The sequence below is a fragment of the Squalius cephalus genome, assembly GCF_949319135.1.
Source record: "Squalius cephalus genome assembly, chromosome: 8".
Lineage (NCBI taxonomy): Eukaryota > Metazoa > Chordata > Actinopteri > Cypriniformes > Leuciscidae > Squalius > Squalius cephalus.
Window position 1 is genome coordinate 18,009,335 of NC_137129.1, and position 17,670 is coordinate 18,027,004.

Genomic DNA, 17,670 nt, shown 5'->3' on the forward strand with positions numbered 1-17,670 from the left:
GGTATATGTTTAGGGTTAGGTATTACATACAGTTACAGTGTACAGTAACAAAATAATTATGCCTATGCAAAGTCCCCATAATACATGACCCAGAAGGTGTGTGTGTGTGTCTGAAATTCCATATGTGGATCAAATGAGGATCGTAATACAAGTAAATTTTGATCTTATAGGAAACATTTTTTGGTTCCCATGAGGATGACCGCTTATAAATCACACGGTATATAAAATTACGAGCATGCAACATCATACTTACATTGTCAATGAATAAGTCATGAAATAAAAAAAGTATAAGAAAATAAATAAACATAAGACATAACATAACAAAACATAAAATAAGTTGTAAAACAAATGGAACTTGTTTATAATCCCAGCTAACAGGGGACATTCTCAGAAGAATAGGCTCATTCTGGCATCGTTTTATTATGAGCAGTTTCACCCTCTAGTTCTCCGCTTATTCAGCCTTGCTGGGGTTATTATATAAGTAATCAAGTATGTCAGGAATCCGAATACAGCATAGCAGGTTGACGTAGCAAAGCTCTCCCTCCGACTCACTCACTCCCCTCACATAAAAAAGCACAAGTTTGAGCCTTCTAGCAGATCCCTTCAGAGAGAGCTCATCTCACACCTGTAGACGGAAGCTGAACAGAGGGAAGCTTTTATTCTTAGGCTACTGTTTCTCACCCTTGGTGGACTTCAGCTTTTATTAATCGCGTGGCGATTCTTGCACAAACCGAGCATATATTATACTTCTACATTTTCCCCCCGCTCTGAGATCGAGAAGTTCAAATCGCCAAGCGCAACTCTCCATCCCCTCAGTGAGCGTACAGCGACACTGAAGCGATGGAGCCGTCCGTCATCCCCGGTGGCGACATGCCCGACCTTTACTCCATTAACCCGTTTAATGTTACTTTTCCGGACGACGTTATGGGTTTCGTTCCTGACGGAAGGAACTACACCGAGCCTAACCCGGTAAAGACCCCCTCGGGAATCATCATCGCAATTTCCATCACTGCTCTATATTCCGTTATCTGCGTGGTGGGACTCCTGGGAAACATCCTAGTGATGTACGGGGTGGTCAGGTAAGCAAGGCAAAACATAAATATTTTTTATCTATCTATCTATCTATCTATCTATCTATCTATCTATCTATCTATCTATCTATCTATCTATCTATCTATCTATCTATCTATCTATCTATCTATCTAGGTTTAATCCGATAGCCTACACACACTGCCTTTGCGACATAAAAAAAAAAAAAAAAAAAAAAAAAATATTAGAGAGCACTGTACACATTTACTGAGATGAAGCCACTGTGCCTACTTGCCCCTAGTCTCTATTTTACATTGTGTGTTGGAATGAGCATATTAAAATTAATATGTGAATCAGATAGCCTATGTAAAGCAGCAAGTGCACATTGTACAAATGAATAATTAGAGCAAATTCCTAACCATTTTCAAAATCACATACTGTGAAACCACAGGATGCAGGTCATGCAATAGCCTACTTATTTTGTTTCATGTCTTAGAACAGGGTGTTTTCCATTGGCTTTTTCATGAAAAAAAATTGTAGAGAGGCTGTAGAGGAGTAGAACTGATGTTGACTGGTAGTTAACTGGTTGTATGCATGATTTTGCTTATGGCTAATTATGCTATGGTTTTCTAATTTAGGAGGTTTCATGTCTTGAGAAAGGATACACTCAGTGTATGCTCAGGGTTTGATGAACCCATCGGTAAAGGAGAGCTAGGACAGGAAATTACCTCATTTTGGGATCATCTGATGGAAATAGCATTATGGGGCACAACCATGGATATCTCAAGAGACGGCTCATCCGTTTGTGCACCCTGTTCCATTTCATTGCAGACTATGGCATTTAGATGTGATGAATATCACTCTGTGAGGAAATATATTCTCCCTGTGAGGGGAGTTGAAGAGGTGGTGCTCAAATGACATTTCTTACTGCACCCTTTTAAAATAAAGATCTATCAAACATTACTGTGGGCCATGATTAACCATTTTTTATTGGTTTTCATTCTATTACAAAAAGCACAGTTTTTTTTGTATGCAAGGCAGAATATCTTTTTAATTTATCAGCTTTTGTGGTTGACAACCACAGTGAGAGTCTTCCAAGTCGCTGGGTTGTCTGGTAAATGACATTGTGTAAAAAGGAACTGCACCAGCTGTGCATTTTCAAAATGACAGTAATTGTTCTGTTCCCCTGGTACTGAGGTGCTTCTACACAGACAGCTTTAATCAACATACTAATTGAGTGCTAATTATACTCTGCTTAAGAGTAAAGTTGAGCTTAGCTTTAACACAAGGTTCTTTCACTTTGGATAATTAGAAAATTATAAGTTGCACACTGATAAAGATATATTAGGAGTGCAGGGAAAACATAAGCAACATTTTTTTTACAAAGGTTTTTGGTTTACAAAGATTAACCCTGTAATCTACATCTCAATCGAAATGAAGATTAAAGGTATGAAAAACTATGAAAAAACATACCACAAACCATGTTTTGTGGTATAGTCAAATCATTGTTTACTTCAAGACAAATGAATGTGCAAAACTGAATAAAAAATGGAGAATACCTTTTAACAGACTTATATGTACTTTAATATACAGTCAAACAAAAGACTTCTTAATGGTCTGTTCTAGCTCAACGTCATAAATCAATGCTTCAGGAGGCAGAAATTGTTATAAAAATAGAAATAAATTTATTGATTAGTTTATCTAGCAGTATAAGTATTCTACAAATACTCTATATAAGTTAAAAGTACAAACATCAAAAAGATTTTGAATCAAGGCAATTTCACTGATGTCACTGTCGTTGTCACAGATATTTAACAATAAATTAATAACCTCCCCAAATGAGGTAATCCAGACTAGACCTCCTTTTAAAAGGCCTGTTTTATGTGTTCTCCTCCACATTTGGCAAGCTCATCTCCTCTTGTCTGCATCACTTTTCATCCACAGCAACATACTTTACACATAATAGTTATAAAGCCTCTCTAATACACTAAAAAATATATTCTTTAAAAGGTTGATTATGATTTCAATGTTGCTGTTTGAGCATAAACAACATCTGCAAAGTTACAATGCTCAAAGTTCAAATAAGGGGAGATATTTGCTTTTAAATAAATAGTTTTTTAAAGGGGAACTATGCAGTTTTTTTAGCTCAATTTACCCTGAACAGCTTCAGTGTCATTGGAATGGTTATTTGACTTTTTTCGGGTTGAATGGTGGCCGTCTCGATTCCCCCTAGCGCCTGTGAGCGGAAAAACCACCCTTGCAACTTTGGGCCTCAGCATCAGGAAGTAACGCGTGATATCAGGTCTTGTGATGTAACGAATTGCTTTACAGCACTGCACACATACACACTTGCAGTGGGGAGAACAAGTATTTGATACACTGCCGATTTTGCAGGTTTTCCCACTTACAAAGCATGTAGAAGTCTGTAATTTTTATCATACTGTAGGTACTCTTCAACTGTGAGTGACGGAATCTAAAACAAAAATCCAGAAAATCACAATGTATGATTTTTAAGTAATTAATTTGCATTTTATTGCATGACATAAGTATTTGATACATCAGAAAAGTAGAACTTAATATTTGGTACAGAAACCTTTGTTTGCAATTGCAGAGATCATACATTTCTTGTAGTTCTTGACCAGGTTTGCACACACTGCAGCAGGGATTTTGGCCCACTCCTCCATACAGACCTTCTCCAGATCCTTCAGGTTTCGGGGCTGTCACTGGGCAATATGGACTTTCAGCTCCCTCCAAAGATTTTCTATTGAGTTCAGGTCTGGACACTGGCTAGGCCACTCCAGGACCTTGTGATGTTTCTTACGGAGCCACTCCTTAGTTGCCCTGGCTGTGTGTTTCGGGTCGTTGTCATGGTGGAAGACCCAGCCACGACCCATCTTCAATGCTCTTACTGAGGGAAGGAGGTTGTTATGTAATGTAAATAGTAATGTCCAACCAAATCAATGGAATTGCTTCCCTGTAACTTAAACCATTTAAGTTTAGTGAACATGCTTTAGTTTATTTAAAACTGCACTGAAAAAAAAGTTTGTAGGATTTACATGATTTGATAGTGTACATCAGTCACTTTAGGTCTCTCAATTGAATTTCTAGACTATAGCTTGCTATTAGCTAATAATAGCATTTATTAACATCTTAAATGCTAAGATTTATATGCTCCTTCAGCTATAGGTGTTAAACTTATTTATCAGTCCACAGCCTAACCAAATTATCCACAATGGTAACCCACTGTAATTTAAATGGTTCTAATAATTCCAATGTAATTGAACATTAAACACAATTACACACTATCAAGTCTTCCCCTTTTATCATTTTCTCAAAAACACATAAAATAACTTTTAATGTCAACATTTATTCTCTCTTAATTCAGCTATATGCAAAGCATGCTGGGAACTAACAAGCACCGTCCAGTTTCAGTTAATGCAACACAAATCATTCATGTAATCCAACACAAACGGATTAAGTAAACTTAAATTTTAAGCAGATTAAAAACAATCAAATTAAGTTTGGACAAAATGTATAGCAATTGTGTGGCTTAAGCTCATTTTAATGAAGCAATTTGAACAAGCAGCCAAAATAAAAATAAAAATTCAGTGCAATATATTAAAAGCATCCCAGAACAGACTTTCCGAAATACTAACTGAAATTAAAGACTTTGCTTTTAGATTAACTTTATATTTTCTTACCTGGCTGATTCTTCTAGCTCTGACACCATGCACCTTCATCCAATACATTGGAAATTGTCACATCCATTTTTTTTCTTTTTTTCTTTTTTTTTTCGCGAAATTAAACCCTTTACATTGGTTTAACAATTGATAGTTAAGTATAGTGGATAATTATACAGGTTAAGTTAATTAAACGCAAAACAATAATGTTTTGGTGGTAAAATAAATATATGTGTGTTACTTTAACAAAAAATATTGGGTAAAAAGAACAGTGCCACAAAACCATTTATCTTTTCTACTTTGAGCATAAATAAGTAATCTGTAGAGTTATATGTAGAGCAGTTTCATCCTTATCTCTTTGACCTCAGATTTAACTCTGGACAGCTGCTTCTGCACACACATATAACTATGCAACGCTCGCCAATCTAACACTCACAGCACTACTTAGTGAATACCATAACACATCATGCAAATGTTACATTCATTGTATTATAAATAAAATACATATACATACCTTCCTAAATAATAATTTGACAAAAATGCTTTTTTTGCATAAGTCATCTCCTCATGATGCTGGCCACCTCTGGTAAAATCGCCCACATCCTCAGTTGAACAGATCATGCAATTCTACCCCTGTAGTATAATAGCCTATGTCAAGAGTGTGACTTAGGCCGTTTTATTTTGCCTAAGTCAAAAGACAATGAGACTTAGGCAATTTTACAAGCTTTTCAAGATGGCATCTGCATCAAGAAGAACGAAAATCTACTCAACCTCAATTATTGGTTCAGTTTTTTGTGTTTTCTAAGAAACCTGAAAATATGACTTGGGCAATTATTTTAGGAAGGTGATGATATGTAACAGTTAAATCATTGCCCATAATGGCTTTTTTAGGAAATAAAACTAAATTGAGCATTAAACATAATATATTAGTATATGTCGAACAATGAGACAGGGTAATTGTATTCTTATGCATATGTTAGGAGTACACAGGAGAATAAACCACACATTAAATCATACACGAGAACCCAACAAGTGAACTGAACATAACATAACAGGGAGTATAAATACCAGGCAAATATAATGACAGACAGGTGAAAATAATACGTAACCACAGGAACAAACAAAGATATAATCAGTAATCAAGGAAACCAAAAGTAAACAGACCGGGGAATCATGAATTAAAGGAAACAAAACTGAAGATCAAAATAATAGTCCATAACACACACACACATATATTTCTTGTAATATTTCTTGTTAGTGGGACTAGATTTGGGGATTCTTTTTTCATTCCAATTCTGTAAATTTATCTTCCTCTAATTCAATTTCAACACCTTCTGCGGTGCAGCAACTTCAATTTACAAGAGCCTTAAATTATTCTCAACCCGGCTTCAAAATGTTCTCAAGATTCGAAGCCTCTCCTCTCATACAAGCAGTACCTCACTGTAAAAAAAAAAAAAAAGGAAAAAAAAAGAAAGATAAAGAAGAAATAAATAAATCATTGAGCAGTAGTGGCCACTAGCAACTGAGTGGACGAAATGTGCTGAAATTGCAGCTGTAAAAATTCAATCTTCTAGGCATTATTTTTTGAGGAAAGCTGAACACAGGAAATGATAGATTGTGGGGGTAGGAAGAGAACAAAATGTGCTCATTTTGTAATGAAGGGAAAACATATTGGAGTACAACCAGGTTATACCCTAATACAGTCTGTCATCAGAAGATGGTGGGCGTCAGTGCTATAAGGCTGATAATGATGTTGGATAACACAATTGAGTTGAAGCTCAAGGCACTTGTCAGTGGTCTGTCTGACGGTCTTTTCATCACCTGTCACTGAGAGCTCTGCAAATGAGGAGCACTGTGTCTGATTATTGAGCTGAAGAAAGCCTGTTTATAATTTTAAAACAACATCAACATCATTCTGTCCAGCATGTGAGTCTGTCTGGTAAAAGTACATCATCACTACACAGGTTATAGGTTGTAATATACAGTGGAATGGGGTGGCTTTGTGATGGAAAGAGTCTTGACTGTAATTGGTGTTCATGTTATATATGTCTGAAATTGCCTTGTGTTGTTGTTCTCCCATATAGTGGTGGCCATTAACTACATCTACATCCACAACATATTTATGCTCTGTTTTTTTTTTTTTTTTTTTTTTTTTTTTTTCAAATACCATTTTCTAAGACAAGGAGAAACATTTAAATTATTATTAAAATTTTGCTAGAAACATAATGGGTGACTTTTTTTTTTTAAAGGAAGAGGAATGAAAATTCTGTTATTATTCAGTCTCCCTGATGTTGTTCCAAACCCAACCCAGGCTCATTGAAAAACATGCCTGTGGCGAGATTTATGCAAAAACACCACACTGCAAGTGCAATTCTGTACCAGGTGAGCTTTCAAGCAAGTTTAATACATCAGAAAAGTCATATGGAGCTGGTTATGTGATTCAGACATCAAAATGTGTTGGTTTGCAAGTCATGCACTGTAGTAAAGGTGTTTTGAGGGGTCATAACAGTATTATGCAGGAACAGCTTGAAAATAAGTCTTCATTAATTGATAATCTGCTCCTGTAATCATAATGTGCATTTAATCTGAAAACAGCAGTGAATTGAATGTATAGTTAAGTTTTTGGAGTTGTGCATGTAGTAGAGGCACATTTTTCCTATGTTGTCCAAACCTGTATGCCGCTATTTTATTCAGTGAACGTTTTTGAAGAATGTACACAATTCTCTTTACAATCTTACCTCCACCAGAGCGCACAAATTCACTTCAAATATAGAATGATGTGTTGTGCCTGGCTATAAAAAGGAGCAAGTACATTCTTAAGAATTTGTTCCTCAAAAAAATCAATCAGTCAATCAATCAATCAATCAATCAATCAATTAGAAAAAAATGGCAATTTGGAACAACCTGGACTGAGGTGAGAAAATCACAGATTTTGTGTGTAATATATCTTTGTGAGAGCCAAAATATTGTACCTCTGTAAGAACAAAGTATATATTTTAAGATGTGTAATTTTTGTTGGTTAGATATTTTGTAGAAATAATCCTATGAATTGAAGACTGTAGATACATGCATGTGTTTACATGCAGTTGAGAGACATAATGTCTTCATTTCACATATTTGTGCATGTTCGTGCTTTGGTCTGACTCACAGAAGCACTCTCGCAGCATGTTTCCCTCTTTAGTGCAGTTTGTATGAGTTCCAGTCCAGGCAGACGGTCCAAACATAACATCCTGCTCATGACGTCAAAATCATCCACACCAGCTGTGTTTTTTTTTTTTTTTTTTTTTTGAGGCATTGTTTTCTGTTGCTCACCATACTATTAAATTGACAAAAATTAAACCAACATAAATGAATATGTTATATATTTGTTAGTGGTCTATAATGCAGCACAATCATACAACAGATTTAAAGAGATCAGCTTATGGTGATGTGTCATTAACCATAAAATGTTTTTCATGTGAGTCATAATGAGCGTAATGTTTAATGAAAGGGGTGCATGAGTTATACTTCGGATTTCAAAAAAACAAAAGCACTAAACACATAATGAAATTTAACAAAGTTTGACTTTGACAAATACCAGCAGATGCTGTCAGTGTAGTGTCTCTTGTAGTGATACACCAGTGTGCAGTGTTTTACTTCCAAAATGTACTCCCAATTACATAATGTCAGTTTGCCTGTGATATAATGAGAATCTTATGAACAAATTAGCAAAAAAAAAAAAAACAATTGGGAATTTATTTGAGCAAATTAATGATCCTGTTATTTGAATCATTTTGAATAATTTCCAGGCTATTCAAACAGCTTGCCTTATCAAGGCTTAAAATGCTTCACTACTGTTTTGTACTGTACTGCACTGATGCTAATAACTGATTTATCTGCCTGTTCAATTTTATTGTGCACATAGCAGAATTAATTGGATTCATTTTGTAAGCAGAAAATAAATTGGTTGGAACAGATGAACTCAGAATGAACAAATAACAAAGTGTACTGAATGATCATTAACTTAACATGCAACTAACTGTAATTTTACTGTTTATATATAAACTCAAATATACAGTAAATGCTAATAACTGTCACAATAACTTATTCCCAAAAAGGACAAAAATCATCAAATGACCAAGGTGCTGGTTGTTCAAAGCAAAGACATAACTGTGGTTGAGGTAGAGTAACATTTATTTTGTTAATCATCCCCTCTAATCCTTCCCTTGATTCCCTCCATGAAAGCAAATCTTGTCTCATTAAAAAAGATCATCCGGTTTAATAATGCTGCTTGTGACAATTTCTGAATGTGCAAAATGGTGAAATGTGAGTGTGGTGGTGATGATTATCAGTGCATAATTATTGAATATGGCTTCTGAAGACCTGGAATATAGTGCACAAAATGATTTGTACTTTCCATACTCTGATATTCAGGAAACTCCTTTATTGTCCCTGGGCAAACAAATTAAACATTAAATAATTACTGCAAGTGATAATTAATTGATGGCAGAATTCCCATTCTTTGTAACATTTTTTGCTTTAATCTCTGGCAAAGTGATGAAATCATCCAAAGCCAGACATTTGTTACAAAAGTGTTTTTTAAGGTGCAGAACAAAAGTCACTGGAATGATGTTTCCTGATGTTGAGTGTGTTGCTCATTTACATCTTGTTATTTGTCCCCTCTGGTGATACACCTGAAGGAAAATCTCTTGGCATCTTTGATTCATCCCAGTCAGCCATGTTGTCACGTACTGCTCTGAGACACGAAGGTTGAGGATCCAAATGCAGATAATTTTGAACGGTTAATCCAAAAATGTAATCCAGATAACAAGCAAGAGGTCATAAACACAAAGTAAGCATTCCAAACAAACAAACAAACAAACAGGCAGGGGACACAGGCAAAAAGGGGAATCCAAGAAACAGGCAAAGATCAAAAACCAAGAACACGGGAACAACAGAGAGAATGCTCGGAATTACAGTAGAAACACTAAACAAGACTTCACAGGGAATGACAGAAAGAACCAGGCTTATATAGGGTGAGTAAACAAGATGATAAGACACAGGTGAATGTGATAATGGATGATTAGTCTGAGCAAAGGATAATGGGGAATGGAGTCTGTGGATGTGGGGTAATTGTCCAGGGTGGAGTGCCCTCTGGTGATAATCACGGGGCACTCTCACTGGTGATCGTTACACATGTGTGGGTCATTGACGAATAAGGTTTTTAAAAGTGTAAACAAATAGAATGGAGATATAACTATATTTGAAACAATTTTTTAGTTTACCTAGGTGTTAACAATAAGATTTTGTGGTTTGTACAATCAATTAACACTGTTTTTGTCATTTTTTACAAGATGGACAAAATTTGTCACCAAAAAAGTCATTCGGTTTAACCATGAATATATCTAAAATTATTAATTTGCAGATAATTATTCATGAAAAAAACTGATTTGACATTGATGTTGAGATAGTATATAGTGTGTACCACAGAATAAATATTAAATAAAATCATCACTGATCTCATAAATGTAATCATTTTATTGGACTACTCTAAACACTCCAACATATTCAAGTAAAACATTGCACAGGGAAAGGAGAAAAGGGGAAATGCAAAAAAAAAAAGAAGCCTTATCTGCTTTATATTTGTATTATTGTAGTTCCTTTAGTTATTAAAAACATTATTATTCCATTTAAATATTTACTATATCGGTTTTACCGAATGACCAAGGCCGGTTATACCGAATGACCATGTCTGCTGCCCTTGACATTATGAATATTTAAGACAATAAACAGACACAAATAGCTTCAAAAGCACATTTTATTGTTAATATAATAGGCTACTAATGTAAAAAGTACTTCAAACATTAAAACATTTTGATAGTTTTATCAAGGTTAGTTTTATTTTTTAAGGGTAGTTGATAGTTTTATCTAGGGTATTCAGCGTGGTTGCTAGGTTGTTGCTATGCAGTTGCTAAAGTATTTGGGGTGGTTGTTAGGATGTTGCTATGTGGTTTCTAACGTACTCTGGGTGGTTGCTAGGGTACTCTGCTTGTTTGCTAAGAAGTGGCTTGGCAGCTGTCAATGATGCTATACACCAAAGGCTGCTTGCCAGTATGAAATAAACCAACCCCAATGCCTGACATTCGGATTTGAAGATATCCCTCTCTGTTTGGGTTGCTAGGGTGCTCTTAATGGTTGCTAGGGCGTGGCTTGATAGATGATCCTGAGAGACTGATTGGTTGTCTGAGTAAAATGAGCCCACCTCCTTGTCTCTATGACAATATGCTGCAAAAATATCCTTCTGGGCCTTTTATAATGGCAGTCTATGTAAACAGTTGCTAGGGTGGTCTTAATGGTCGCTAGGGTGTGGCTTAATAGCTTCATGATGATCTTGAAAGACTGATTGATTGCCTGAGTAAAATGAGCCCTTGTCTCTATGACACTGTGCTGCAAAATCATACAAAATCCCTATGCAATTTACCATAGTAGGATAAACATGCACAATCCAGGTTTTTTGGGCATTGCCTTCACCATAGTATGTCTATGGGGTACTTTCAGGCACCTATATTATTGAATATAATAATATAAATAATAAAAACACTTCTTTTGACGAGCATCTGTTCTTTTTTAACAGGATCAGCATTGATCCTTGCCCAGAAGTGAGCGGCTTTTTCCTTATTTGATAAAGGCATCTGCAAAGTTAAAATTAAGTCAAAATTATATAATAATATACTCTGCACATTTTCTATTCATAAAATGTTGTATTTATTTATTCCAGATATTTACAAATATGACCAACATACATTGCTGTCATTTGATACAACCAGTAAGTCATTCGTTCTAACCAAAATTTTGGTTTAACCGAATGACTCTTTTGGTTATAACGAATGACAAAATGCTAACAGGCTGATATCTAGCTGCCTAGCTTGTTAGTTAGCTAGCTAGCTACCAAAAGGACAATCAAACATTTTATATTTAGTAAAAGTTTTTAAAATATTACAACATTATCCATGTTTTATAGCGGTTGTACCGATGACCTGATATTTGGGGACATACGTATGAGCAAGTGAAAACATGAATTTTTCTAATAGTTAAGAGAGAGTTAGTTACTTTGCTTCACAACCATGCAGTCCTTTGCAGGTGTCTGAATGATGTCACATCCTGTCACATAATATTGACCACATGACTTGATCCAAAATGGAGCCCTTTATATTGGTTACTTCGAATGACATCAATGAAAATCATTTTTCCGGACATTCTTTCTCATAACAAAGCAACGACTTCTACACATAATTTTAATACCATTTTGCACTATGTTGATATATAATGTTATAAAATCATGCCAGAATAAAAAATATATAAATTAATTAAATTTTAAGATATTTTAATCACAAATGAAATTGCTGTATTGGCCTTCGGACAGTTAAACCGAATGACCTTTTGACACTTCAAAATCTTTAAAATACCTTTATATGTAGTAAAATATAATTACAACCTTTTGGATTCAGTAAAAGAGATCAAGTTGTACTACCTTACATACTTTGGATGTTATATATTTGTTTTTTTATTATTATTAAGGCCTTTGGACAAAAAAATGACCCGTCACGTCATTGACCCGTGTACTTTTACATTATAAAGACGGACTCTTTTGAGTAGATTATTATTTTTATATTCAATAAGGAACTTTTTTTTTTTTGTACAAATAATGTACATCACTGTATTATTTAGATTAATGTACTGTTATTTTTTAAACATAATGCAAACATACATAGGCCATGCATAGAAGAGTTTTGCAAAGCAATTGACATTACTTATTTTCTAATTTGAAAGATGTGCTCATTGAATGCATTGTAAATCAAAGAAGTGATTTAATGATCCACAGTTTAGTCATCCAGACTGTCAGAACAGACAAATAGTATATATAATAGTGATCCATCTAAAAGGCATCCTGGTTCAGTCAGGACTTGAACTGGGGACCTACTTGCTATGATGCAGTTCTACCTCTAAACCCTTGAAATGCACAAATACAAATAAATACATACTTTTCTCAATCCATCCAATAAACACAAATTTCCTATGCTCTCAGGATTTGTGCTGGTCCTCTGTGATAATAAGACATGAGTCTGTGTTTGTGCAGTAATTAACTGTATGCTGACGGATATGTTCACAGGAGAGTCAAGCCGAACATACTTCACGTAAGCTAATTCTGAAAAAAAAAAAAAAATTATATTATTCATCTTCAAAAATTTAGCATGAAGACAGACATCAGTCGTCATTTTCATCTGACACTGCCTGGTTGGGGCTAAAATTCAAGCTGAATTGTTCGCCAAAGGATGCTAATCTAAAAACTTGGAAATCCATGATTATCAATGCACATTATTATTGATTCATAAACAAAGCACTGATGTAAAATTGTAAGCCAATTTATTTGAGCTCTTGAGTATAGTCATAAGCAATCGTTACAAGAAATCAATTAAAAAGAATGGGAAATTCACAGAAAATGAATTTTGCAAGGAAAAACTCCTTTCGAGGTAACTCACGCTGCGTCGATGACGACACTTTGCCGAATGCCTTTGGCGTGCAAGCATCTGAAGCACATGTGCAACTAGTGTGAGAAGAGAGAAGAGTGTGCACTATTAGGAGTTTTAGCTCCGCTCCGGTTGACTCTCTTCTCGAGGGAATAACGTTTTTTAATGGCAATCGTGTTGCCAAGGCAGCGTGTAGATTATGGCCACGATATATATCTATTATAAATGGGCAGCCAGGTGGCTTTACTCGTGGGGTTCACAAATGGAGCTAGGAGAGAGTTTGAGATGGCTTCGGCCCTTTCTCAGCTCTCAACCTCTAACTCCAGTGCTCGTTTTCGGGATCTGGTGGACACCCCAAGCATCGATGCAGGTGACTTGATTGACTCGCCAGCTTTTTCCCCACAGTATGAGGAGCCTGTGGAGATTTTTACTCATGCCGTGTTTAATATAAACTGGTTGGCTGAGAAGGGGGAAGCGTTCGAGGAAAGACAGATGTACGCTCCCTGCAGGCAAAATCACAGTCTCCATATCGGGGTTTGCCATTCTTTCCAGATCTTACGCAAGTAACCATGGTTCCCTGAGAGGGGAATGAGACATTGTGTCCCTTTGCCATAATACCGGCATCCCTGAGAGTGGCTTGCATCATCCTATCACAAGTTACTTTTGCTGTGTTGCCGGCTTACCTTTATAGCTCCCTTGTACGCCTTCACACGTCATGGATTGGCGTAACATCAATCAAGATTGGATTAGTTGCACGTGCTTCAGACGCTTGCATACACCAAAATGTCGTCATCGACACATCGTCTCGTTCCCCTCTCAGGAAACCATGGTTCCCTTTCAGTCGTTCACATTTGACGTAGTCGACGTGTCGACTGATTGGGATCACGCTTAGGGAGCCTGTCATCTTTGAGTATTGTTAAAACGAGCCAATGTACATTGGGGTGCGTGAATTGCATCACATGCTCCGCCCCGCAGCACGGGTATAAATACGGAAGTGGATGCACGTACCAGTTGTCTTTCTCTTCGGAGCCGATCTGTGTCGATGTCTCTGAAGAGTGCTGTAGTTTACAACGAGCGAGTGTGTCGGTGTTCTTCTAGGAAGACTCTCCCAGTGCTGATGGTTTAACAGCGTGAGAGCATCAGTGATCGCAAGCTTTGAGCTCTCAACTGCTGTTTTAACAGCATCAAATTTCTGTGTTTGTTAACGGCTGGTTAGAGGGCGGAAAAGTGAGTGCTTCACTGTTTCAGTTCACTGTTCAGTGTTGCTGCGGTCATTCCCCTGTGTGCTCCGGCACTGGTGATGGGACCCATTTCCTGAAAGAGCAACACAGGTGCGTTTGCGTCTATTTCAAGATGCAATTCCATCCGTGCGTTTCTAGATGCGATCGTTCCCTGTCCCCCCAAATGGACAGTCACAATAGTTGTATCACGTGTTTGTAAAAACAAAAATGATATTTTTATAGCAGCTGGTTTGGAGAATAGCAAGAGGAAGGCTCATGCTGTTAAGTGTACTGCATGTGTTAAGTGTATTATTTACATTGCAATACCCATAAATGAAAACATAACTTAATTTATTAATATTTCTTTATATTTTTTTATTTGTAATTTTATTACAACAAAACATCACAGTTTTTAACACTGGTACAAACACATATAACACTGTGGTACAAACTCATTTAACCCATTTATTTACAGGTCATTCCTTGAGCATCAATAACTGTGTCTCTCTTTTGTAAACATAAGTACAGTATGTTTTGTAAACATGAATATGTGCTCACTTTTTTTTTTTTGAAGTGTTGTAATTGTATGTGGCAGATTTAGCTGCTCTCAGTGCCCTCTTGGACGGAGTGTATTTTGAAACCAAACCGGTGTGGTTTATTTTGCAGGATAGGAGAGCGCAAAGAGTGCTGTTATCCATGCTCATGCGATTTTCTGTAACTATCTTTTTCACCATGCTGAAACTCCTCTCTGAGGAGGTATTGCTATGGGGAATGCAGAGCAATGCTTTCATCAGTCTAGCAGCTCACTGAACCTGGTCTCATTCCTCCCTATAAGGCCCCAGAATCTGTCAACTCTCTGCTCCTGGGGCAACCTTTTGCTGTCTGTGACCTGGTAGTCTGTGAACTCCCCTCTCAATTTATCTGGATTCTCAAAATTTAATTGGGGAAAAATGCGACACAGCCTTGCCACTATGTAGAATGAACAAATTTCCAACAAATATTCATTTAGGTCACGTGAAAGTACTGAATGAGTATTCCTACAATACTTTTTATCTGTTTCAGGAGAGATATCCAGGCGAGATGCTGGGTCCAGTACCTCCAAGTCTTTAAGCAGCTGAGATTGTAAGGGAAAGGCCTTCAGCATCTTCCCAATGACTTCCACATAGAAAGCTCTCACTGTCCTAAGAGCACAATTGCCACATAATCACATACTATATTAACCAGGAACTATGAAGGTAGACAAATTAAGCATCTAGGTATGATTATTACACAAGCTACAACTTACTGATATATCCTTGTCACTGACATGGAGGAGAATTCTTCATTTTCGAGGAATGCTCTGGCCTCAGCTCCAATGAAGAGATCCTCATTTGTCAGCTGGTGCTCTTGTCTGTAGGATACCTCACTGACAGGACTCAGGAGTATCCACAATCAATCTAGCTGGAACAATGTCTTGTCGTCTCACTGTGTAGCTTATGGATCACCCCTTCCTCTGCCTAAAATATGGGTAAAAATTAAATGTGAATAAAAAAAATAGACATTTACACTTTGTGTAATGTCTCCACCTTTCATCCTACCTACCTGGAAGGCAGTGTTGAATGCAACCAATGGCTTAAGAGCGGCACTCAGAAAGAGAAAATAGAATTTTATCTCCAGATTATCAAGGTAGCCCGCCAGGTTCCTGATTTTAACACTCCTCTCATCCTCATGACTGTTGAAGTAAGCCTGCTGATCAGCCCATTGATTCAGCACTCTTTCAATGCAGGTGTGGAGGCTGAGCCATCGTGTACTGCAGTATCTGAGCAGCTTCAGTGTGTCTGTGTCTGTAAACTCAACAAACTCCTTATACAGCTCACATCTTTTTGCACTGTACAAGGAAACACAAACAATGACAATAAATAGGGATAAAGGAATTAAGGGAAATGTAGACGCTGCATTACGCTGCAGTAGTCAGAGTTGAAGGCCAACAGGTTATCCCATGGGATTCCTCTATTACTGTGATAATCAGACAAAATAATTTGTTGTAAACATACATACTGACACATTCAACTGAGCCTTAAGTCCTCAGTACTCATTGTATAAATACACTCACCTCAATGAGGTTGCCAGCTTCTCATAGAGACTATCTGCTGTGCCCACATTGCAGACTGGCATGACACCACACTTCAAAGAAAGAGCAGTTTCCTCTGTTCCTGGGTCCCAAGAGGGCCAGTCTGGTGGTGTGTGACCCTGTAAAGCATCGCACCCCTCAGCTACCTCTTGTATCGTCAGCCAGCAGTTGGGTGCAGTTCGAGGACCTGGTCACGCTTTCGCACGCACTCTCTGCTGCCAGAGACAGGTAAGAGCTGCAATACACACTCAGACCCCGCTTCGGGTCGCCTTCGGGCCTTCCGAGCTGGGTCCCTGCTCTCTACCTTGTTGCCTCACTCTGAATACGTCTGTGGTACCCTTGGTCCCTCTGCGTCGGTCCGTTGAAACACTAGATGCTGCTCCAGACCATTCCAGCCGGTTCCTCTGTGCCAGCAGACTCGGCTAGACGATTCAGTTCGCCCGGCGCCCGCCCATGTTCAGTGCTGTTCGTTACACTTCGGTGTTTCTGAATGTGCGTCTGTCGTGTGCGCGGTCATCGCATTCCTACTGGCAAAGGATGCAGTTGAGCCGTCCCTCCAGACGATATGAAGACCGGCTTCTGAAAAAAGTTGCCTGTACTTCATTGTACTCAAGTAAAGGCCATCTTGGATCTGTGTCTCTTGATTCGGGCCCTTTTTCAAGCTTCTGTTCAAGTTACAAACAGAGAAACGCATTCCCAATGCTCCGTCCCCAAGATTGGTCTGCAGCATTTGACCTGAAGGATGCGTACTTCAGATCTCTACCCTTCCGCAACGCAGGCCATGCCTGTGCCCTTTCGTTGAGGGTTCGAAGTCTCAGTACAAGTCCCTCCCTTCGAGTGCTACATAGCCAGTTGTGTCTTCAGGTCAACTGGAGAGGAGTAAACTCCTCCGCGGACTGAGGATCTCTTTTCCGGTTTGGAGGTGGACTTGGTCTACACGTTCCTCACCAGGTGGCTGTCTTCCGTGTACCCGTCATTTCTTTCTCCTGCATGCCGCCTCCCCTGCGCGCGCTCTGCATGCCAGCCCGCACGTGATTGTGTGCGCGCTCTGGTGCAGGCTCAACCAGGTGAATTGAATTGGGGAAATTAGAAGCTCGCGCCTAATTCAGTGTTTCAAATACGCG

The 17,670-nt window shown here is 37.7% G+C and overlaps 1 protein-coding gene across 1 annotated transcript in view; it reads left to right on the forward strand.

Annotated features, from left to right (window-relative positions):
- Positions 1-555: 555 nt before the first annotated feature.
- The window catches only part of oprd1a (opioid receptor, delta 1a), a 57,172-nt gene continuing 40,057 nt past the window's right edge, over positions 556-17,670 (forward strand). Inside the window, exon 1 of the mRNA XM_079878067.1 lies at positions 556-1,079. Coding sequence (XP_079734193.1) covers positions 841-1,079 — 239 coding nt within the window. The 5' untranslated portion in view covers positions 556-840. The remainder of the gene's footprint in view (positions 1,080-17,670) is intronic.